This window comes from Cheilinus undulatus, linkage group 4 (genome assembly GCF_018320785.1).
Source record: "Cheilinus undulatus linkage group 4, ASM1832078v1, whole genome shotgun sequence".
Lineage (NCBI taxonomy): Eukaryota > Metazoa > Chordata > Actinopteri > Labriformes > Labridae > Cheilinus > Cheilinus undulatus.
The window spans coordinates 28,799,376-28,816,315 of record NC_054868.1 but is presented as its reverse complement, the minus strand read 5'-3'; the positions used below and the strand labels follow the sequence as shown (position 1 = coordinate 28,816,315).

Genomic DNA, 16,940 nt, shown 5'->3' with positions numbered 1-16,940 from the left:
ACCAGAGCAGCGAGTGAATGCTCAGTGACACAGGTTCAGTGAGCCCAGAGACATGGACACACAGCCACTTGGCAAGAAAGAAGCTATTTTTCTCCAGGACAATCACGCGAGAGACGAGCAGTATTTTTAGACCCGCAACTAAGAGCCTCACATCTCACTGTGTCCCTTTGTCGCTTTCTCTTTTGTCTCACATACACTGATCTGTCATTTCTGTCTATCTCAGCTTCTAGCTCTATTCAAGTTTGGTTAAACTATCAAATCATGTTTCCCGTCACTCACACATCTTTGTCAGAGATCCTCCACATCCCTGAAGGTGTGTGTTTACCAAAATCCCTGTTTTTCACTTAATTATCATTGACATGTAGTCTTAACCAGAGCTATCTGTAGAGATTAGGATGTATTTGATATGTGCCAACACCTCATGGTAAACTGTTAAAAGCACTATCTAAAGAACTTAAGAATATTTTAATGTCCATTTAACTCAGGGTTATTTAGAGACAATGAAAGGGTTTATGTGTTAAAGGGGGCAGACAAGTAAATACAATTTGATCAACCTTGGGAATGATGAAATTTAACCATTAAAGTCAGGTAGAATGAGCTGTAGGGCAACTTTAGAGCCAAAAAACTACTTTACTGCCTTATAAACCTATGAGCAACAATTATCTTGATGGGATTTTACAGTAGTTTTAGCACTTGAATACTCGCACAACCTAATGAATGAATTAGGCCTGTGCTCAAGATATCAATATATCATCACACGCACCTTGCCGATACATGCATCAATACAGATTTTACGGAATCTATATGGCCATAGATGCTGTGACGGCAGTTTTAAAATAGCTATATTCCCATGGTGCAGTTAACCCAAAAGCCAGCAGATGGCAGCAGTCATAAAACTGTATGAAGCAGCGCACGCCTCACTCAACAACAACAGATTGATACTCAGACCAGCAACATGGTTCATCGTGTTTATCTACAGCCAACAGGCTAAAGCAGAGATGCTGAATTATTTGAAGATCCTGCAAACCCAGAGGGTCAGGAGTTGGTCGTGAGTCATGCAAGCTGTGAGAAGGTAAAGCACGGCAGCAACACGAGTCAAAGTCATTCTTACTAATGCAAGTGTGATTATAGTAAAGTGAAACCAGAGTATTATATGAAAAGATGGAAGACGGAAATTAGAAAGGGTGATTTTAGTTTATAAAGTTTAATATTACTGTATTCATATTTATTAATAGCTAAGTGATTATAATAGACAATTTAAATTTACTTAGGTCTCTGAGGATCTGAATTTAAGTGTTTTAAAGTGTAAGGAACTACGGCTGAAAAATTTGCAAAAATAATGTAGTTGGAATGTTTTTTCTCAATATTGTAAATGCAATTTAATATGCAATCATTTTTAGGTTCCTCATCTTATGTATTGTTCAAAAAAACAAGCAATACATTATTCTATATTACAACAAGCAGAATATTAAATAACCTAAACTAGGGATGAAAGATTTGGAAAAAAAGAAAAAAAAAATCTAATTGCATTTTTGGCTCATATAGCAAATTTGGTATTAATATACAATACAAGGGAATGTTCTTTTTTTATGTTACTCTTGTTTTGATTAAGAAAATCATATACATGAAGTGAAAAAGTAGGATTTTTGCAAACTTCTGTACTCTAACAAAGACACTTGAATGTATGCATAATGTATAGAACAAAAAATCTCTGCCACAAAAAAATATATTAAACAGGTATTTGACACATTTCAGGTTAAGGAAATATTGCACTGTCTGGGATTTGAAAATTGCATCAGGCCATATTGCGATTTAATCTAATTTGCGATTAATTGCCCAGCCCTATAAGGAACTTAACACTATACCTATGCTATCCTCGACAATAAAGAACAGCTGTTGTAGTGAATTCAGTATAGGAACCCTTTTTGCCAAAAGAAAGACTAATATAAGCCAAAAATAGATCTCTGATGTCTAAAACTCTGACTAAAAGTAAGTTTAGTTTTCATCAAGATGACTAAAACAAGACTAAAATGTAATTTAGTTTCCTTCAGACATTCAAAATTCATGATATTTTTCCTCAGTGTCCAAATCTGTCAAAACACGACATAAATGTGGCTCTTCTGCCTCTCAGCTGTAGGCAGGGAACCCAGATTTTGTGGGGTGCATAGAGACCACAAGCATAATTTGTTACCAGGTTTTAATTTATGTTTGGACTAAAAGTAAAGACTTCAATGTAAGGATCTTTGATTGATGAAAACTTGACTTAAATGTGTTTGAGACCCACCTCTTCTTTAAGAATGGCAGTTTGTTAATTTGTTCATCCTCACACTTTACATTGTGTGTTTTAAGGACTGAAGTTTTAGGTCTGAACAACATTTAAATATTGTTATCAAAATTGGAATTGCCTAAAATGTATTTGTAAATATCAGCATATCAGATATTGGCAAAATCCAGCATTGTGCATCCCTATTGTCTTCTTACTTTTATTAATTTTTGGTTAGACAACACAGGAAATCCACATGTAACACTGCACTTGTCAAAAGTATTGCATCTTTAAGCAAATTCAAATCTGCCTCTTAAGGTTTCCATCCATCTAGCCATCTCTATCTACATCGCTTATCCTGTTTGGGGCCATGGCAGGGCTGGAGCTGATCCCAGCTATCACTGGGGGAGAGGTAGAGTAAAATAAGGAACAACTACTCTTCCTGTGTGGACCCCAGGAAGAGTTGCTACTTCGGTAGTGAATAATGGGGATCCAAATAAATAAATCACAGGGGTGACATAGAGAGAACAACCTGGCATGCTCACATCTACGGCCAATACAGAGCTCACAGTTAACTTAATGAGCATGTCTTCAGATTGTAGGAGGAAGCCAGAGAACCTGGAGGGAACCCAAGTATGCATGGAGAGAACCTTGAAACTCCACACAGAAAGACCATGTCAGACCTGGCGATGGTTCTAACTACTGCATCACCGTGCAGCCCCCTCTTAAGGTCAGTTAATTGATGTGTTTTGAACAACTAAGAAAGAAATTACTTTTGTGCTTCCCAAAGTGTGGGCCAGGGCCCACAGCTGGGCCACAGAGATACTGTAGGTGGGCTGCAAGAGGTCATTTACAATAAATACAAATCATAAAAACTCATAAAATATGTCGCTCATAAAATACTTGACTATGTATTATTCTAAGGCTTAGAAGTAAAAAAAGCATCGGAAGAGGTTTTAACTTATGTCACCTTTTATCGTTTAATTTGTCTGATTGATAAAATCGGTGTCATGGTTTAACTGGTGTTGAGTTAACTAGTGACACTCTTATGCCCTAACTTCCTGGTTTTTAATAATTTATCAGTAAATTATACTAATACTACTTTGAAAGAGTTTGCTGGGCCACAAAGTACATCTACAGAGATAAATATTAGAAAATAAAATGTTAATAAATGAGCCACTAACATTTCTTTAACAGAATAAATGACAGTGGCTCATTAATCATACTGTCTGACCCCATAAATATCATTGTTAATGTGTCTTAAAGTGAAGCATTTACATTGAAATTCCCTGTTTATAAAATAAAAGGTGAATATTTGAGTCTCATGCTATGGTTGTACGAGGTTATTAGCGGGCCTCAGAAGCTTTTCAGGTTTTAAATTGACCAGCATCCTGAAGTTTGGGAAATGCTGAATTACTCTCTATAAGTGAAATATGAATATACACTAAGTCCAGATTCTGATGATCCTGCCTACGGTAGTTGGATCGTAGGGTCAAGTGTGGAAAACGCACCGAGAATGCTCTGCTGACTGCTGCGCCGATAGAGTAACATCTTTTGATAGAGGCAGTGTGACGGTGTGGGGCGGCATCTCCCTCACTGAAAAAATGAGGCTGGTCATCATTGGAGGTAATCTTAATGCAGAGAGATATCGAGATGAGATATCAGTGCAACCACTGCCAATCCCCTAGCTCCAAATAAACAGGTTTCCAGCAGTATAATATTTATTGCCAAGAAGAACTGTTATTACAAAGAAATAATTTAGGTTATATGAACAAGTAAAGACGTATGTATCAGATTAATATACCTATAATTAAACCTCTTGTGAAGATGTCAGCATTTACAGACTGTTCTTGGTTGGTATCTTCCTCATCCTCCTATCAACTAAAACTTTAATCAATAGGTAGTATACAACAGTAACCTGTGGTTGATTCTATTGGAACAATAAAAAGGCACTGTTAACACTGATATCATTATCTCTTATGATCTTCTGTATTTCTCTGTTTCAATATTCCAGCTGCACTTTTTTATCTAAATGTTTGCAGGTTCAACACCAGAATAAGGAAAATGCAAATAAAGCCTCATATGCATATGCCCACACCATCTGGACAAGAGATCTGATCAGAAAGAATAGGTGAGGGCTGACCGATCAGTTAGAGGAGGCTAACTCTTGTCATGACAAGGACAATATCATTCATCACCACTGCCATTGAAATCGATCAGTAGGGCTAAACACTAAAACACTACATCTAGGGATATAATATGGATCTGCACAGTAGTAAGACTCTTCCCCTGCACCACCTCTGAGCTTTAGATAGTATGCAAACCAAACAAACAGGAACCCACTCACTATCCCAAGCTACTTTGTGTCTTAATCATTCGGAAAACATTCATTCTCATGTGACTTATTTGGTATAAATCTGTGAAATTACATGTGAACCTCTTGGAATTTAGGGGTGTAGGAGTACAGGGAAAGTCTTGTTTTTTTTTTTTTTTTGCTGGATGTGGGTGAAAGGGATCACTTAAAATTTACCAGAAAACACAGAGTTCTGGCTGCCAAAAGTTGTATAAAAATAGAGAAAATACAACAACAGCTTGGACTTCAAAGGTAAGTGGGATGATTTTATAGTGGAAGTACAACTCTACTACCTTCTCTATAGCTGTCCACGACAAAAACACCACTTTGAGCAAGCATCTGTCCAATTTCAGCTGATGTATACTTTTTAGGATAAGAAGGATGTTGTCAAAGTACAAGATACTAATTAAAAGGGATGTTCGATACCACTTTTTTTCAGACCAATACCAGTACGAGTGCTCACTCTTGAGTACTCACCGATACCGAGTACCGATACCACTAGTACTTTTGATACATGCTACATGCTAACATGTTTTTTAACAGAGTCATGTACCTGTGGCATCACAGTCCTTACAATTGCGGCTCGAGAGGGAACTACATACTTCAACCTCTTTGTGCTTGTTCTCGTGTTTCACCCTGAGGTGTTTTAGCTGGTTACTGGTATTAAACAAACTACCCTTCGTACCACCTCTTGCAAGTTTTGCTCTGCAAAGTTTGGGTCGTCTTTGTTTACGTCAAAGTATTTCCAAGTCGGCGAAGTTTTGGTGAGAGGAACAGCCCTGTTTGCAGGTTCATTAGTGTCTGAACAGGACCTGACGCACATGATGATTCGCAGTGGTGTCAAACCGTGGCAGTGTAGCGCCAACTACTGGCGAGGAGGACTTACTCTACGTAAGATTTTTTTGCCTTGAGTATCGGTGGCTGGTATCGGCAGCCTTCACGAGTACTCGATACATCGAAATAAGGCCAGTATCGGCCTGATACCGATACCTGTATCGGTACTTGCCCATCCCTACTAATTAAGGAAGCAGTTGTGTGCAAAAACAAGCCTCAATAGGCTGACTGAAGTGTCAAGTGTAGGAGAAAAATGACAAATCAGCTGCTCTGTATGCTGTGTTTTTAAGCATGACTATTCAGATTTACATCACATTAAGTTAAACGCACAAACATTAGCTTTTTTTGTTGTTTTTATGTGGCAAATTGCATCCAAAGTATTTGAGCACAAAAGCCCCACCCTAAAAAGTGTGTGTCGATGTGTATGCATCTGTGTGTATATGTAGCACTTCAGTCCATTACTGAAATCACATTAGCCTGAGAGAGTGCACTGAAACAGGAAACAGCAATCTACCATCCCCTGACTCACTTTGACTATGCAAACCCATTACATGATCAAATATGGACAGTTAAACTTAATGTTTTTTTTTTTCAAATGTATGATTTACATGTTTCAATAAACAGACTTAAAAATAAAGCCAAATAAAGATAAAGTGATCACTGACATACAGCAGTGGGTTTCATTTATTGAAATGCAGTGCACGCTTACTAATAAATCTATCTGGTGAAGTTGTTTGGTAGAGGACAGAGGTGGAGGAAGAATTTCCTTTAGACAAGGACAGAAAGACTTACTGGAAAAGCAGCCTAGCCCTGAGAGAGCTTGTAGTGGAGTGGAGTGTACACACCAACACTAACATGGGATGTGCTATGCTAAAACAAAACAACACAACAAACCCTACAATAAGAATAAGGCAAAGAGATATATGAAATAGATTGCCTCACGTGATCTAATCAAAATACAGCTATTGTAACATGCCATGTGGGGTTTAAAGGTGAGTAAGACAACTCCTCCAAAGTCACCTTCTGATAAAAACAATAGTTCTGTCATAAGACACATCTAGAGCTATATATGAAGATGTAAACATTCCTCACTGCAGCCTGTACATTATAGCAACTAATGGAGTCAGTGCGAGTCTGCTGCTGTTTATTTTGACGGCCATAACAACTGGCACAACTGGCCTATTTTGGCATTACCACATTATCCTGAAGCTTACCACTTTAAGTCTATTATCAAAGCAGATGGTATGTTTAGCCTGAGGAGAAGCTTGTTCCTATCAGCAGCTAATTTGCAGCCAATTCAATGCAACATCTTAGAAAATACCAGTATGCCACATCGAGAGCTAAACCACGGCAACGCCTTTGACTGCTCTTCCTCAGCATCAGCAGCGGTGCGGGCTGCTCCTTACACGGCTGACTGGGCCAGTCAATGCGGAGAGCAGGCTGCGGACAGACACCCACCTGCCGTATTCGGTTCTGGTGCAGCGGTGGTGGAGGTCCACCCTCCGGGGATGTGTTGCTCGAAGAAGCCAGTTTCAGGTCACAGTTGGAGCCTCCGCCCCTGGAGCGACTTTCTTCAGGGGTACTTGACATTCTGTCTCGGGCTGGCCGCTGCTGTGGTAACTGGGGGTTCTTTCTGCCGGGTGCAAGGTGGATTTCTCTGCGGGCCTCAGAGTCCAGAAGGGTGGGCAGGGCCCGGGACCATTCTGCGGCTGCAGAGACAGGCTCTTATTAAACGTGACAATGTTTATCAGAAGGACTCTTCCAGTGTTAAACCAAAACGAGCGCTCCCTCCGTTCAGGGATGCTCACGGTGTCTTGCTGTATACTTGCGCGCGTGTGAGAGGGGGAATGTGAACGCGCGTCAGATGCGCTTCCCCGAAACTCCGCAGGATCTGTGCTGCCTTCACGTGAGCTCGGAAACTTGGTAAACATGCTGTGATTAGTATAATCAACGTAGCAAACCCCCATTTTCTTACATGAAACTGTTTACAAGGGGAAGTGAAGCGATATTTAAAGAGAAGTAACACTGTTGATAGGTCGTCGAGAATCGAAAGTGGCTAATTACTTATAGCATGCTAATGTATTATACTTTAAATACATTTAGTCATGTTTTGATAGCGTATTATAACACTTAAACCAATAGCGTTTGCTAAGACTAAGGCTCCTTATCAGTTTGTCATGTTTCTTAACTCTGAGAATAAAAGCCCCACGGTCAAAGTTTCAACCTATAATAAATAAAACAGGATGTGTAAAACTATTGTGAATGTACTAGGGTCAGTGAACGCAACGCCAAGCAGTAGTGAGCTCCTGTTTTGCTGTTGCCCCCACCTCTATGAGCTCCTTCTGCTGCAGCTTTCGATTCAGACAGAAAAGTTACCAGTGTGGTCCTTGATTAAATGAAAGCTGTACGGTTGTTTACATGGATCTGAGGCAAAGCAGCCTAGGCTCATTGTGTTGAGCTTACATAATTCAATCTCCCTCTTCCCTTACGCCCCCACTAAGGCCTGTATGTCTTTACTGAGCTGCGAATATAATTCAGGTTGACAGGACAACAAAATCGATAAGGATGTTTTGGAGACATATAAAAACCAGGCAGGACTTGTAGGAGGTGATGTGGAGAAACAGGTGTAAGAAACCGTGATGATCTTACAGAGCTTGTCATGAAGTTGACAGCTCGTGTTATACCAGGCCAGATAATATTTAAACGTATCCTTTCCTGAAATGGCCTCAGATGCCTACCATAAATAAGCTGAACTGATTTGACTTCTCATTGCAAAAGAAGGGAACGTGTTCAGGGGAGGTTTGTGACGACCAAAACACACAAGTGAGACTGATACAGTAGAAACATGAAGCTCACATCAGTATTATTTAGAAATTAATGTTGTCTCCAAACCGAGTTGAATGACTTGAATGAACAATAAACATACAATACTGTGCACAAGTTTTAGGCATGTTTGGGCCGAAATTTGAGGCTGAAGTAAGTCATGTAATGGCGAGTAAGCCCACCTGAGGGCCCCATTGGGCGGGAAGGAGGATTGACACAACCCGGGTCATGCTCTGGGTGTCTTTGCACATTACCAAGGGCATGGGAAAATAATCTGATGAAAACAAAACAAAAACCACAGCTTTAAGGCAGAGTTATGGGTAGATGTGGGGCTTAAACAGGGTACTGTTAGGGCGGGTAGGAGGGTTGCCATAACCCCCTGGTTGTCATGTGTATGTTCTAAGCACCTGAAAACTGTTGGTGGTTGCTGGGCGTACTACCAGCGGTGCAAAGGCCAGGACAAAAGAAATGCTGTTAATCTCGACCTTGGCTGCTGAGCGACACACGTGTCAAATGTATCGACTATGACTCTGACCACCCTCCCTCCTCTCGTCAGCCTGGGGTTGTGGAACATCAGGACCTGTGAAGAACCGTTACATGCACAAAACTTCTGCACAGTACTTTATAATCAAATATAATCTAGTTTATCAATTTGGATTCAGAAACTCTGTGAAGGCAATAAATGTGCTTATTTTTATTTTAGAGGAGTTACTGTGTGGCAGTATATTTAACTATACATTAAGTCAGTCTTAAACTAACCCTTGCAGGTTTGCCCTCTCAAAGTCTTTCCATCCTCAGGTTTTGAGCCCTGTATTTAATTGTACTTGCATGCCCCCTTTAGTACACCCAGGGCTCCCAGGGTTTCATTTCTCTTTGCATACATGCCACAGCCCATTGCGTATTATGCCACAGTAGTTTTAATGTTAAATAAAGCATATTCTCTGAGAAGCAATCAGTGTGACTTATTGCACACTGACAGCTGAGTCAGCTAAAGGACATGATGACTCAGCCAGTAAGTTAGGGATAAGTCCTTCACATATACAATATGAGATGCTCAGATTTTATGTACAAATACTGCCCTCTGTTTTCACTCACTAGTATGACACTTTATAAAGCCCTGAGATTACCATTTAAAGCAGTGGCTGGTGTAATGGTATGTTCCTGTCTACTTTGAGGATCTATATCTAAATATGACACTGTTTTAGAGATAAACCTAAGATACAATAATCAGACCTGGTTATTTTATATAAAAATACTTTATTAGACATCTACCTTTTACAAATAAGATATCATTGAACTGGCTTAAATCAATGACAGCAGCACCAAAACCACCAAGAAACGTGAACAATAACAAAAAACATAAGACATGGACAATGGTGGAGAAAAGTTTAAAAGCTTGAACTGATTTTTAATGAGTGAAATTGTGAGTCTTTTTTATCACGCAGAGAGCTGGTCCAGGTCATCATGGCTACGGTTGGAGAGGTGGGCCTCGAGAATTTCCCCAAACAAATTCCTCTTGAGCAAGTTGTAGGCCATGGGCAGAAGTTGCTTGATAACCTTGTGGAAATACTGCAGAGAGATGGATAACCATAGATAATTCTTTCATCCAGGCTAGGTTGGAAACAAAACCAATATAGGAAATGCTAGAACATAAATGTTTTAACTTAAATTGGTGCAATAAGCACCTGCAAAGCCAAGAGCACCTACAACAATGGGCATCTGTGAAACTACTGTGCAGATATGAAAATACTATAGTATTCATGAAGACATGCAGTTCTATAAAGGAAAATCATATCAAAGGGAACCATCAGGAGGAATTCATACAGCAGATGATCTAAAGTTCAGTATCTGAAAGCGTGGGCTGACATGCTTTTACTCTCTACTTAATAGCACTCACATGAGATCCGTAACAGAAGAGATCTATCCCTAGCTCATAACCCATGCCGTAGTCACACTCATCGTTGGCAAACTGAACAAAGGTGATCATCTCCTGCAGAGGTCCAAAGGCTTTCATGCGCTGTTCGTCATTCTTGGCTTCAGCGATTGCTTTGCAAATCTTTTTGAGACCAGCTGTATCAAAATGAAACAAAGATGCAGTTATCTCTCAACAATGTGGCAAGGAAAGGCAACTTTCATTAATGTAATGGTTTATTGACGTATACAGTCTATGACCTCACCGTCTGTTTCTGGTAATTCTCTGTAGCCCACATCATTTTTGTCTACTGGTACCACAATTCCAGCTGAGTGAAAAGTCTTGGTAACCACCTATAGTGAGAAAAAAAGTTATTTTTAAAGACACTAACATCAATTCAGCTCTATGAATTTTTGTCTGTTTTGAACATTAAGTTATACTTTTATGTGCTCAGCTTACCATATTATTACAGGTTTTTTTATTTGCTTTTTGATTTTTCAAGTTGTATAGACATGAAACTTAAATGGATTATAGTAATATATATATTTATATTGTCAAAATGGTTTAAAATACCTGTTCTATTTCAATCAAATACAGAATAATCTTATGTATTTTTTGACAAATTCAAGCAATAAATGATTCCATAAATAAGACCATGTGTATTGAAAACAATGAAATTATTTCCAAAGCAATTAATCCATAAGTAGCATGAATCTGAATATGGGGGTGCAGCAAGCTTTAAGCTATAAAGGAGGCGGCTGGGGTGGGGGAGGTGAGGCTGGCTATCAGCTGCTCACAGCTGGGGTATGACTTTCATGAAGTAATGCTAGGCTTCATCAGTTTTAGATAGAATGAGTTAACTATTTTTGCTCGTATTGCAAATGTGATGTCATTTGCTTTGTTTAAGGGCATTATATTTTATGTAACTCATTTTGATTTAGAAAAACATACATAAAACACAAAAAGGAGGATTTTTGTAAACCATTATAAAAAAACTGACACCTGAATGTTTGCATAATGTGCATAAAATCTCTGCAGCTGTAAAATATTGATTTATTAAACTGGTATTTTGACACATTTTAAGTTAAAGAAATATTGCAACTTCTGGGATTTGAAAATTGCAACAGGCCATATTGCCATTTAATTTAGTTTATGATTATTTGCCCAGCCCTAATCACCTCTACTTGAAACCTGCATGTATGAGCCTCGGTCTGCTGAAGCTGGCGTTACTTTTTGGGTTGTGGTGGCAAGTAAGGCCAAAATTAAATAACAAAAATATTGAAATTAGGTCACAATGTGTGTGTATGAAGGGAGTTCCCCTCTAATCGCTCATCCTTCTTGTTAAGGTACAAGTTTCTTTTGCAAATCTTTACAAATTTATCAGGTATCATAGCATTACTACCTGCAACTAAACTGAAGGGTTTTAGTTGTACCTGTGTACGTCTTCTTTACTAACAGATTCATTCGTAAAGTAAACATAGCTCTTAGTAGTGCTGAATTAAAACACTGGTGTTTTAACTTGCAATCTTAGGGACAAAGCAACACTTTTGGAAGCTACGTTACTAGTAAGTAAAAAAAAATAACAGCCAACTATTTGCGGTACCACGACTGCTACTTGTGTGCAGTTTACCTTCTTGTCTCTCTGCTTCATGCTTTTAGTCTTCTGCTCCAGAGAATAGCCCAGCTTCTCTGCCCTGTCTCTCAGCTGTGCCTCCAAGCTTTCCAGGTCTTCACCATCTGCTTTCTTGCTGCCTCTTTCTTTCCTTCTCTTCAACAGATACAAACTAAAGGAGGGAACACAAAACAATCCCTGATGTGAGTAAACAGTAAGGGCAGGACTTGAAATTTTGATAAAGCGTCATGAATTTGGGGTGGTTTTACTCACAGGACAGCAGCAAACAGATTATCCCCCATCTGTGTTATGGTGTAGCCTTTTTTTGCTTCATTTTCACCAACAAACGAAGGCAGGGAGTCTGGACTATCTCTGTAACATTTTTGGGAAACAAACAGTCTAGCAGAACTATTCCTGCTCATGCACATATGAAAATAATAGAACCAGCATGTAGCACCATCACTAGATCAGTCTAGTCCGAGGCTATGAACTGAAGATAAATCATGTAAATAATAGCAGTATCACTGGTCCTGCAATAAACTGTCAAAGTTAGCCACTTCAGAAAAATAAAGATGTGTTTCATACCTGTAATATCCAATGTGGTGCTGACTGTCTTCACTCCCCTGAAGGATTGTTTGAAACTCAGGTGGGTCATAAAAATACCTCCAGTGGAGGTAGAAGTTGGGCTGAGGGTTCTTACAGTTTTTATGAGCGCCAAACAGAATATCAAAAGGACCAACCAGCTGCAAACCCAGTGTATCTTTCAGAGCACCTGAGTGGATTAAATAAACACAGAGAGTACATTGGTGCTTGAATCGCTTGACAGACTTAAGTTAAATGGTTGAGTAAAGCTAAAGGTATAGTCAATGTGTGTGAATGCAACTGAAAAGAAAGTACAAAACTGAAATATTAAAAAATTTACAAGAGTAGTGATTATTTTTACAACTTTTCTTCAGTCGCTCATTTTAATCCAGAACTGATCTGATCACTGTCTAAGAAACAGTTAAAACCTGAGCAGGGACTAAGTCAAAGATGGAAAAGACCAGCACCTGCTTCACTGATGATTGGTGGCCAGAGTAGCGAGATCAGTTGAGTGATGCACCTAGCCTTTGTAAGCTTTGCATTTTCCTCCTTGTTGTCTCATGTTTATTACCTCACAGGCTGTACTGACTGTCACTGATAGTTCTTAATAACACTAAATGGAATAAAATATTGATGAAATTTACATTTTTAACATCTAAATTAAGTATTAGCTATCTACACTAATGCTAGTAAAAGAAAAAATAATAATAAGTGAAAGAAACCTAGAATTATAATGCAAAACTTTTATTTTTTTAATCGATGAACCAAACCCAAACGCTGAAAACCAAGTAAGAACCGAATAGTGGCCTCTGCAAACCGTTACGTCCTAAAGTGCCTGGTAAAAAAATATGTGGCAAAAAGTCTATGATGTGTTTTTATTTTGAAAGATGTGTGTTTAAATCTAAACCACCCCACTATTCATTTAGGAAAAAAGTAATCATGATTTAAAAATTTAAGAAATTTAGGTCAAAATTTGTTGTCAGGAGCTGGTGGGCCCTAGACCAGTCCAGGACCCCTGCTTTAAAGGATAGCTACTTGGCTGGCTGAAAAGTGGGTAGAAGATACAATGACATACGCTTCAAGGTGTAGCTACAATGCAAGGGTGTCTTTTTTGTTACAACTCCCTTTAATATTTTGAAATACAAATTTTAATAGTGAGGAATTTTTCTACATTTCTGATACACAGGACAAAATAATTATTGGATTGTCAGTGGCAATTGAAGTAGTATGTTAATGATGTTTATTGCTCAAAGTGCCTTTTACTGGTAGTGCTCATGCCCAAACCAACAACTCTGGATCAAATATAAACACATCACACTACACTGAAATCCATTCAGTTGTTTTTTCCAAACAAAGTTGTACTGTGTATTGCATCTGAAAATGTCATTCAGACTTCCTATTGGTCAAGTAAATGTGAATCTTTTCTCTTCACATACACACACAAAACCTGATTAAATATCAGATTAACCTTCTGTCCTACCAACTCCTGTTTGACAGGATACACAGTAAGTGGTGAAAGCTTACCACATGGGCTGTCAGGACAAAGCTCCTTGCAGAAGTCCCAGAAATGGTACAGGTCCTCTGGCATTTGAAGCTTGTACAGCTGCACTACTTCATCACGCTGCTCTGAATTTACGTTGGACAATGGCACTTCACTGGATTCATCCGTACGGGACTTTTTCACCTCTCCATTGTCAGTACTCTGTACCTATAATGTGTTGTCAGACATTTAACTGTTAACAAGAGCATTGCTGTTTTTTTTTTTTTTGTTTTTTTTTACACAAATGTTACAAAGGTATTTCTGCTTTGTAGACGAAGGACTTGGAAATTTGCTGATGTTCACAGAAGTTAGGCTCAGAATCAGCATAATCCAGAATCTAAACATCAACTCTCAGCATTATTTTCTCCAAGTCAGGTCCACTGGTAAAAGCTGAAGACAAATGGATGCAGAGCCTCTGAAAGGTCTAGGACCAAAGTATGGCAGAGGGAGAGCAAAAATAACAGATATCAATCCACGTGTATGGAAACAGTTTTAGAGATGGACACATGCAGGGCTAAATAATATTTGTAACATGTCTGGTAATGTTCTAACAAAACAAATACTTCATACCCTTATACCTTATATACAAATTTCATCCACCTTTATTAGGAAATAAAAATACTCAAGTATAAATTAACATTACATAATATAGATTTCCAGTTTGAAGAGCAGTACTGCCTAAACTGACCATCATAGCTCTGATTATAACATGTTCTGGTTTTAGTGCTTGCATGTATTCATAACGAGGCTCTGACAGTTTTCTGTATTTGCATTCGACAAAGGATGATAGCTTCAAGAGAACAACAACATTACTCTGTGCCTCTTACATAAATTACGGCTCGAGGTCTTCCTTAACATTTGCTTGGTGACTTTGCTAACAACTATTAGCACTTTAGACACTGATTTATTGCCTTTGTTGTAGAATTAAATCAAGAACTGTAGCAGACTAACCCTGGCTTACTGACTGTCACTTATGATTAAAAATACACCCGTTGGGACATTACAGTAGCGCTGCTAGCTTGAGTAACCCAATAAACATCGAAACATCATGATAACCTAGCGGTGAACATGCATGGAAAGGCTGCTTTTGTGATTCAGGCAGCGGTGTTGCTGCCATGTTGTCGTATGACCACTGCTGCTCAGACAGCGTGCTAAACACTCCTGCCCACAGCATTTAACTGAAGATGCTGTTATCACTGCAACCACACGAAACAAAGTTTTGTATCTCGTAATGTCGACTAAAACTCAAATCTCTGAAGCCGAAATGAAGGGCTCGAAACAATGTAAAATTACCTGACTGGATTTGGGTTTTCTTTTTGCGCGCCCTGTCATTTTCTTCCTCTTGTCTCCCCGATGGCGTCTTCTTCTGCGGACTGGATCAGGCGACAACAATGTGACGTTAAAGCGCGCCAACGCCCCCCAGAGGCCGAAGTGGCTGATTGCAGAGGCCATATTCACATATCCTTGCCACTTTGGCCATCTCACCATTACACTTAGGGACTGTGATGATATTGTATTCAAAAACTTGCACTTTAATATGGAATCAGCCCTTTTTTGGAACTTTATCAGCCTCCAATCTTCTTGAAAGGCTTTACAAAATATTTTCTACACGGTGTTTTTGTGGGACTTTGTGCCCATTCAATCTGAAGAGCATTTATGAGGTCCAACCTATACCAACAATGGACAATAAGGTCTGGCTTGCAATCTCCGTTCCAGTTCATCCCAAAGGTGCTTGATCGGGTTGAGGTCAGGTCTCGGTGTGGGCCAGTCAAGTCCAACTCATCAAACCATGTCTTTATAGTACTTGCTTTGTGCTCTGAGGCACAGTCATGTTGGAATGATAAGTAGTCTTCTCCAAACTGTTACCACAAAGTTGGAAGCTTAACATTGTCCAAAATGTCTTGGTATGCTGGAACATTAAAATTGCCCATCACTGGAGATAGAGGGCTTAGCCCAGACCCTGTAAAACAGGTCCATACCGTTATCCCTCCTCCATCAAACTTTCACAGTTGCCTGCCATACAGAGAGACGTGATTGGTCAGTCTGTAGAACACATTTCCACTGCTCCACAGTCCAGTGTTGGTGTGCTTTACACCACTTTGTCTGACGCTTGGATTGGATTTGGTGATGTGAGGCTTGCATTTGAAACCCAACCCAGTTTTTGTGCTTCTATTAATCCCAGTGAAGGTTCAGAACTCTATAGCTGGAATCAGCCGAGCATTGGCAACTTTTATGCACCATGCGCCTTAGCATTCATTGACTGCATTCTGTAATTTTATGTGGTCCTCCACTTTGTGGCTGCGTTTCTGTTGTTCCTAATTGCTTCCATTTTCTGATAATATCACTTAAAGTAGACTGTGGAATATCCAGCAGGGATTAAATTAAACTGTCTTATTGTAAAAATGGCATCCATCACAGTACCACACTTGTAGTCACTGAGCTCTTAGCTAAGAGCAACCTATTTTGTATCTGAAATGTTTGCAAATGGAGACTGCATGGCTGGGTGCTTGATTTTACATACCTGTGGCAATGGGTCTGATTGGAACACCTTGAACTCAACAATTGACAGGTATGGCCAAATACTTTAGTCCATATAGTGCATCTCCCTTGAGGCAAAAAGTAGTCACTAATGACAACATTTTAAGAAATGTTAGGAGTTATGAGAAGGACTTCTAGGAGGTTAATGGGTTTTGAAAGCAGGGGACAAAATTGAGAATGTGATGCCAACACTGAATAAAGAATATTCTTTCAGTCAAAGCTGGCTGAACAGAAAAAAAAAAAACTTTTTAGATATCAATCCATTTTGGACTCTCTTTAGTGTAAAGAAATTCATGTGGTCCATTTCATAAGTGTATCTAACCACTGATCAAGCCCCTTAATATACTTACAGAACTTTTTTTTTAAAGTCAGCCATTCACAGCTTTCAAAGGAATGTGTCATACCAAGCTCCTCACAAACAAGTTGCTGTCCTTTCCTTGCTTAGAGTAGTTTTGAGATGGTTCCTAAATACTCCTTGGTAGG

At 39.2% G+C, this 16,940-nt stretch overlaps 2 protein-coding genes across 2 annotated transcripts in view; both read right to left on the bottom strand.

Moving 5' to 3' along the window:
- Positions 1–7,381, bottom strand: part of ank2a (ankyrin 2a, neuronal) — a 113,394-nt gene extending 106,013 nt beyond the window's left edge. The window contains exons 1-2 of the mRNA XM_041784086.1: positions 7,276–7,381; positions 6,909–7,159 (exon numbers count right to left, since the gene is read on the bottom strand). Of these exons, the coding sequence (XP_041640020.1) occupies positions 6,909–7,159; positions 7,276–7,381 (357 nt within the window). The remainder of the gene's footprint in view (positions 1–6,908; positions 7,160–7,275) is intronic.
- A 2,139-nt stretch (positions 7,382–9,520) lies between these two features.
- LOC121508612 (histone PARylation factor 1) lies at positions 9,521–15,284 on the bottom strand. Its single transcript, XM_041785570.1, has 8 exons — positions 15,213–15,284; positions 13,904–14,087; positions 12,383–12,569; positions 12,071–12,169; positions 11,816–11,969; positions 10,451–10,538; positions 10,171–10,343; positions 9,521–9,842 (listed from the first exon to the last, which is right to left on the bottom strand). The coding sequence occupies exons 1-8, from the start codon at positions 15,249–15,251 to the stop codon at positions 9,711–9,713; spliced, it is 1,056 nt and encodes a 351-aa protein (XP_041641504.1). The 5' UTR covers positions 15,252–15,284; the 3' UTR covers positions 9,521–9,710.
- Between the last annotated feature and the right edge of the window lie 1,656 nt (positions 15,285–16,940).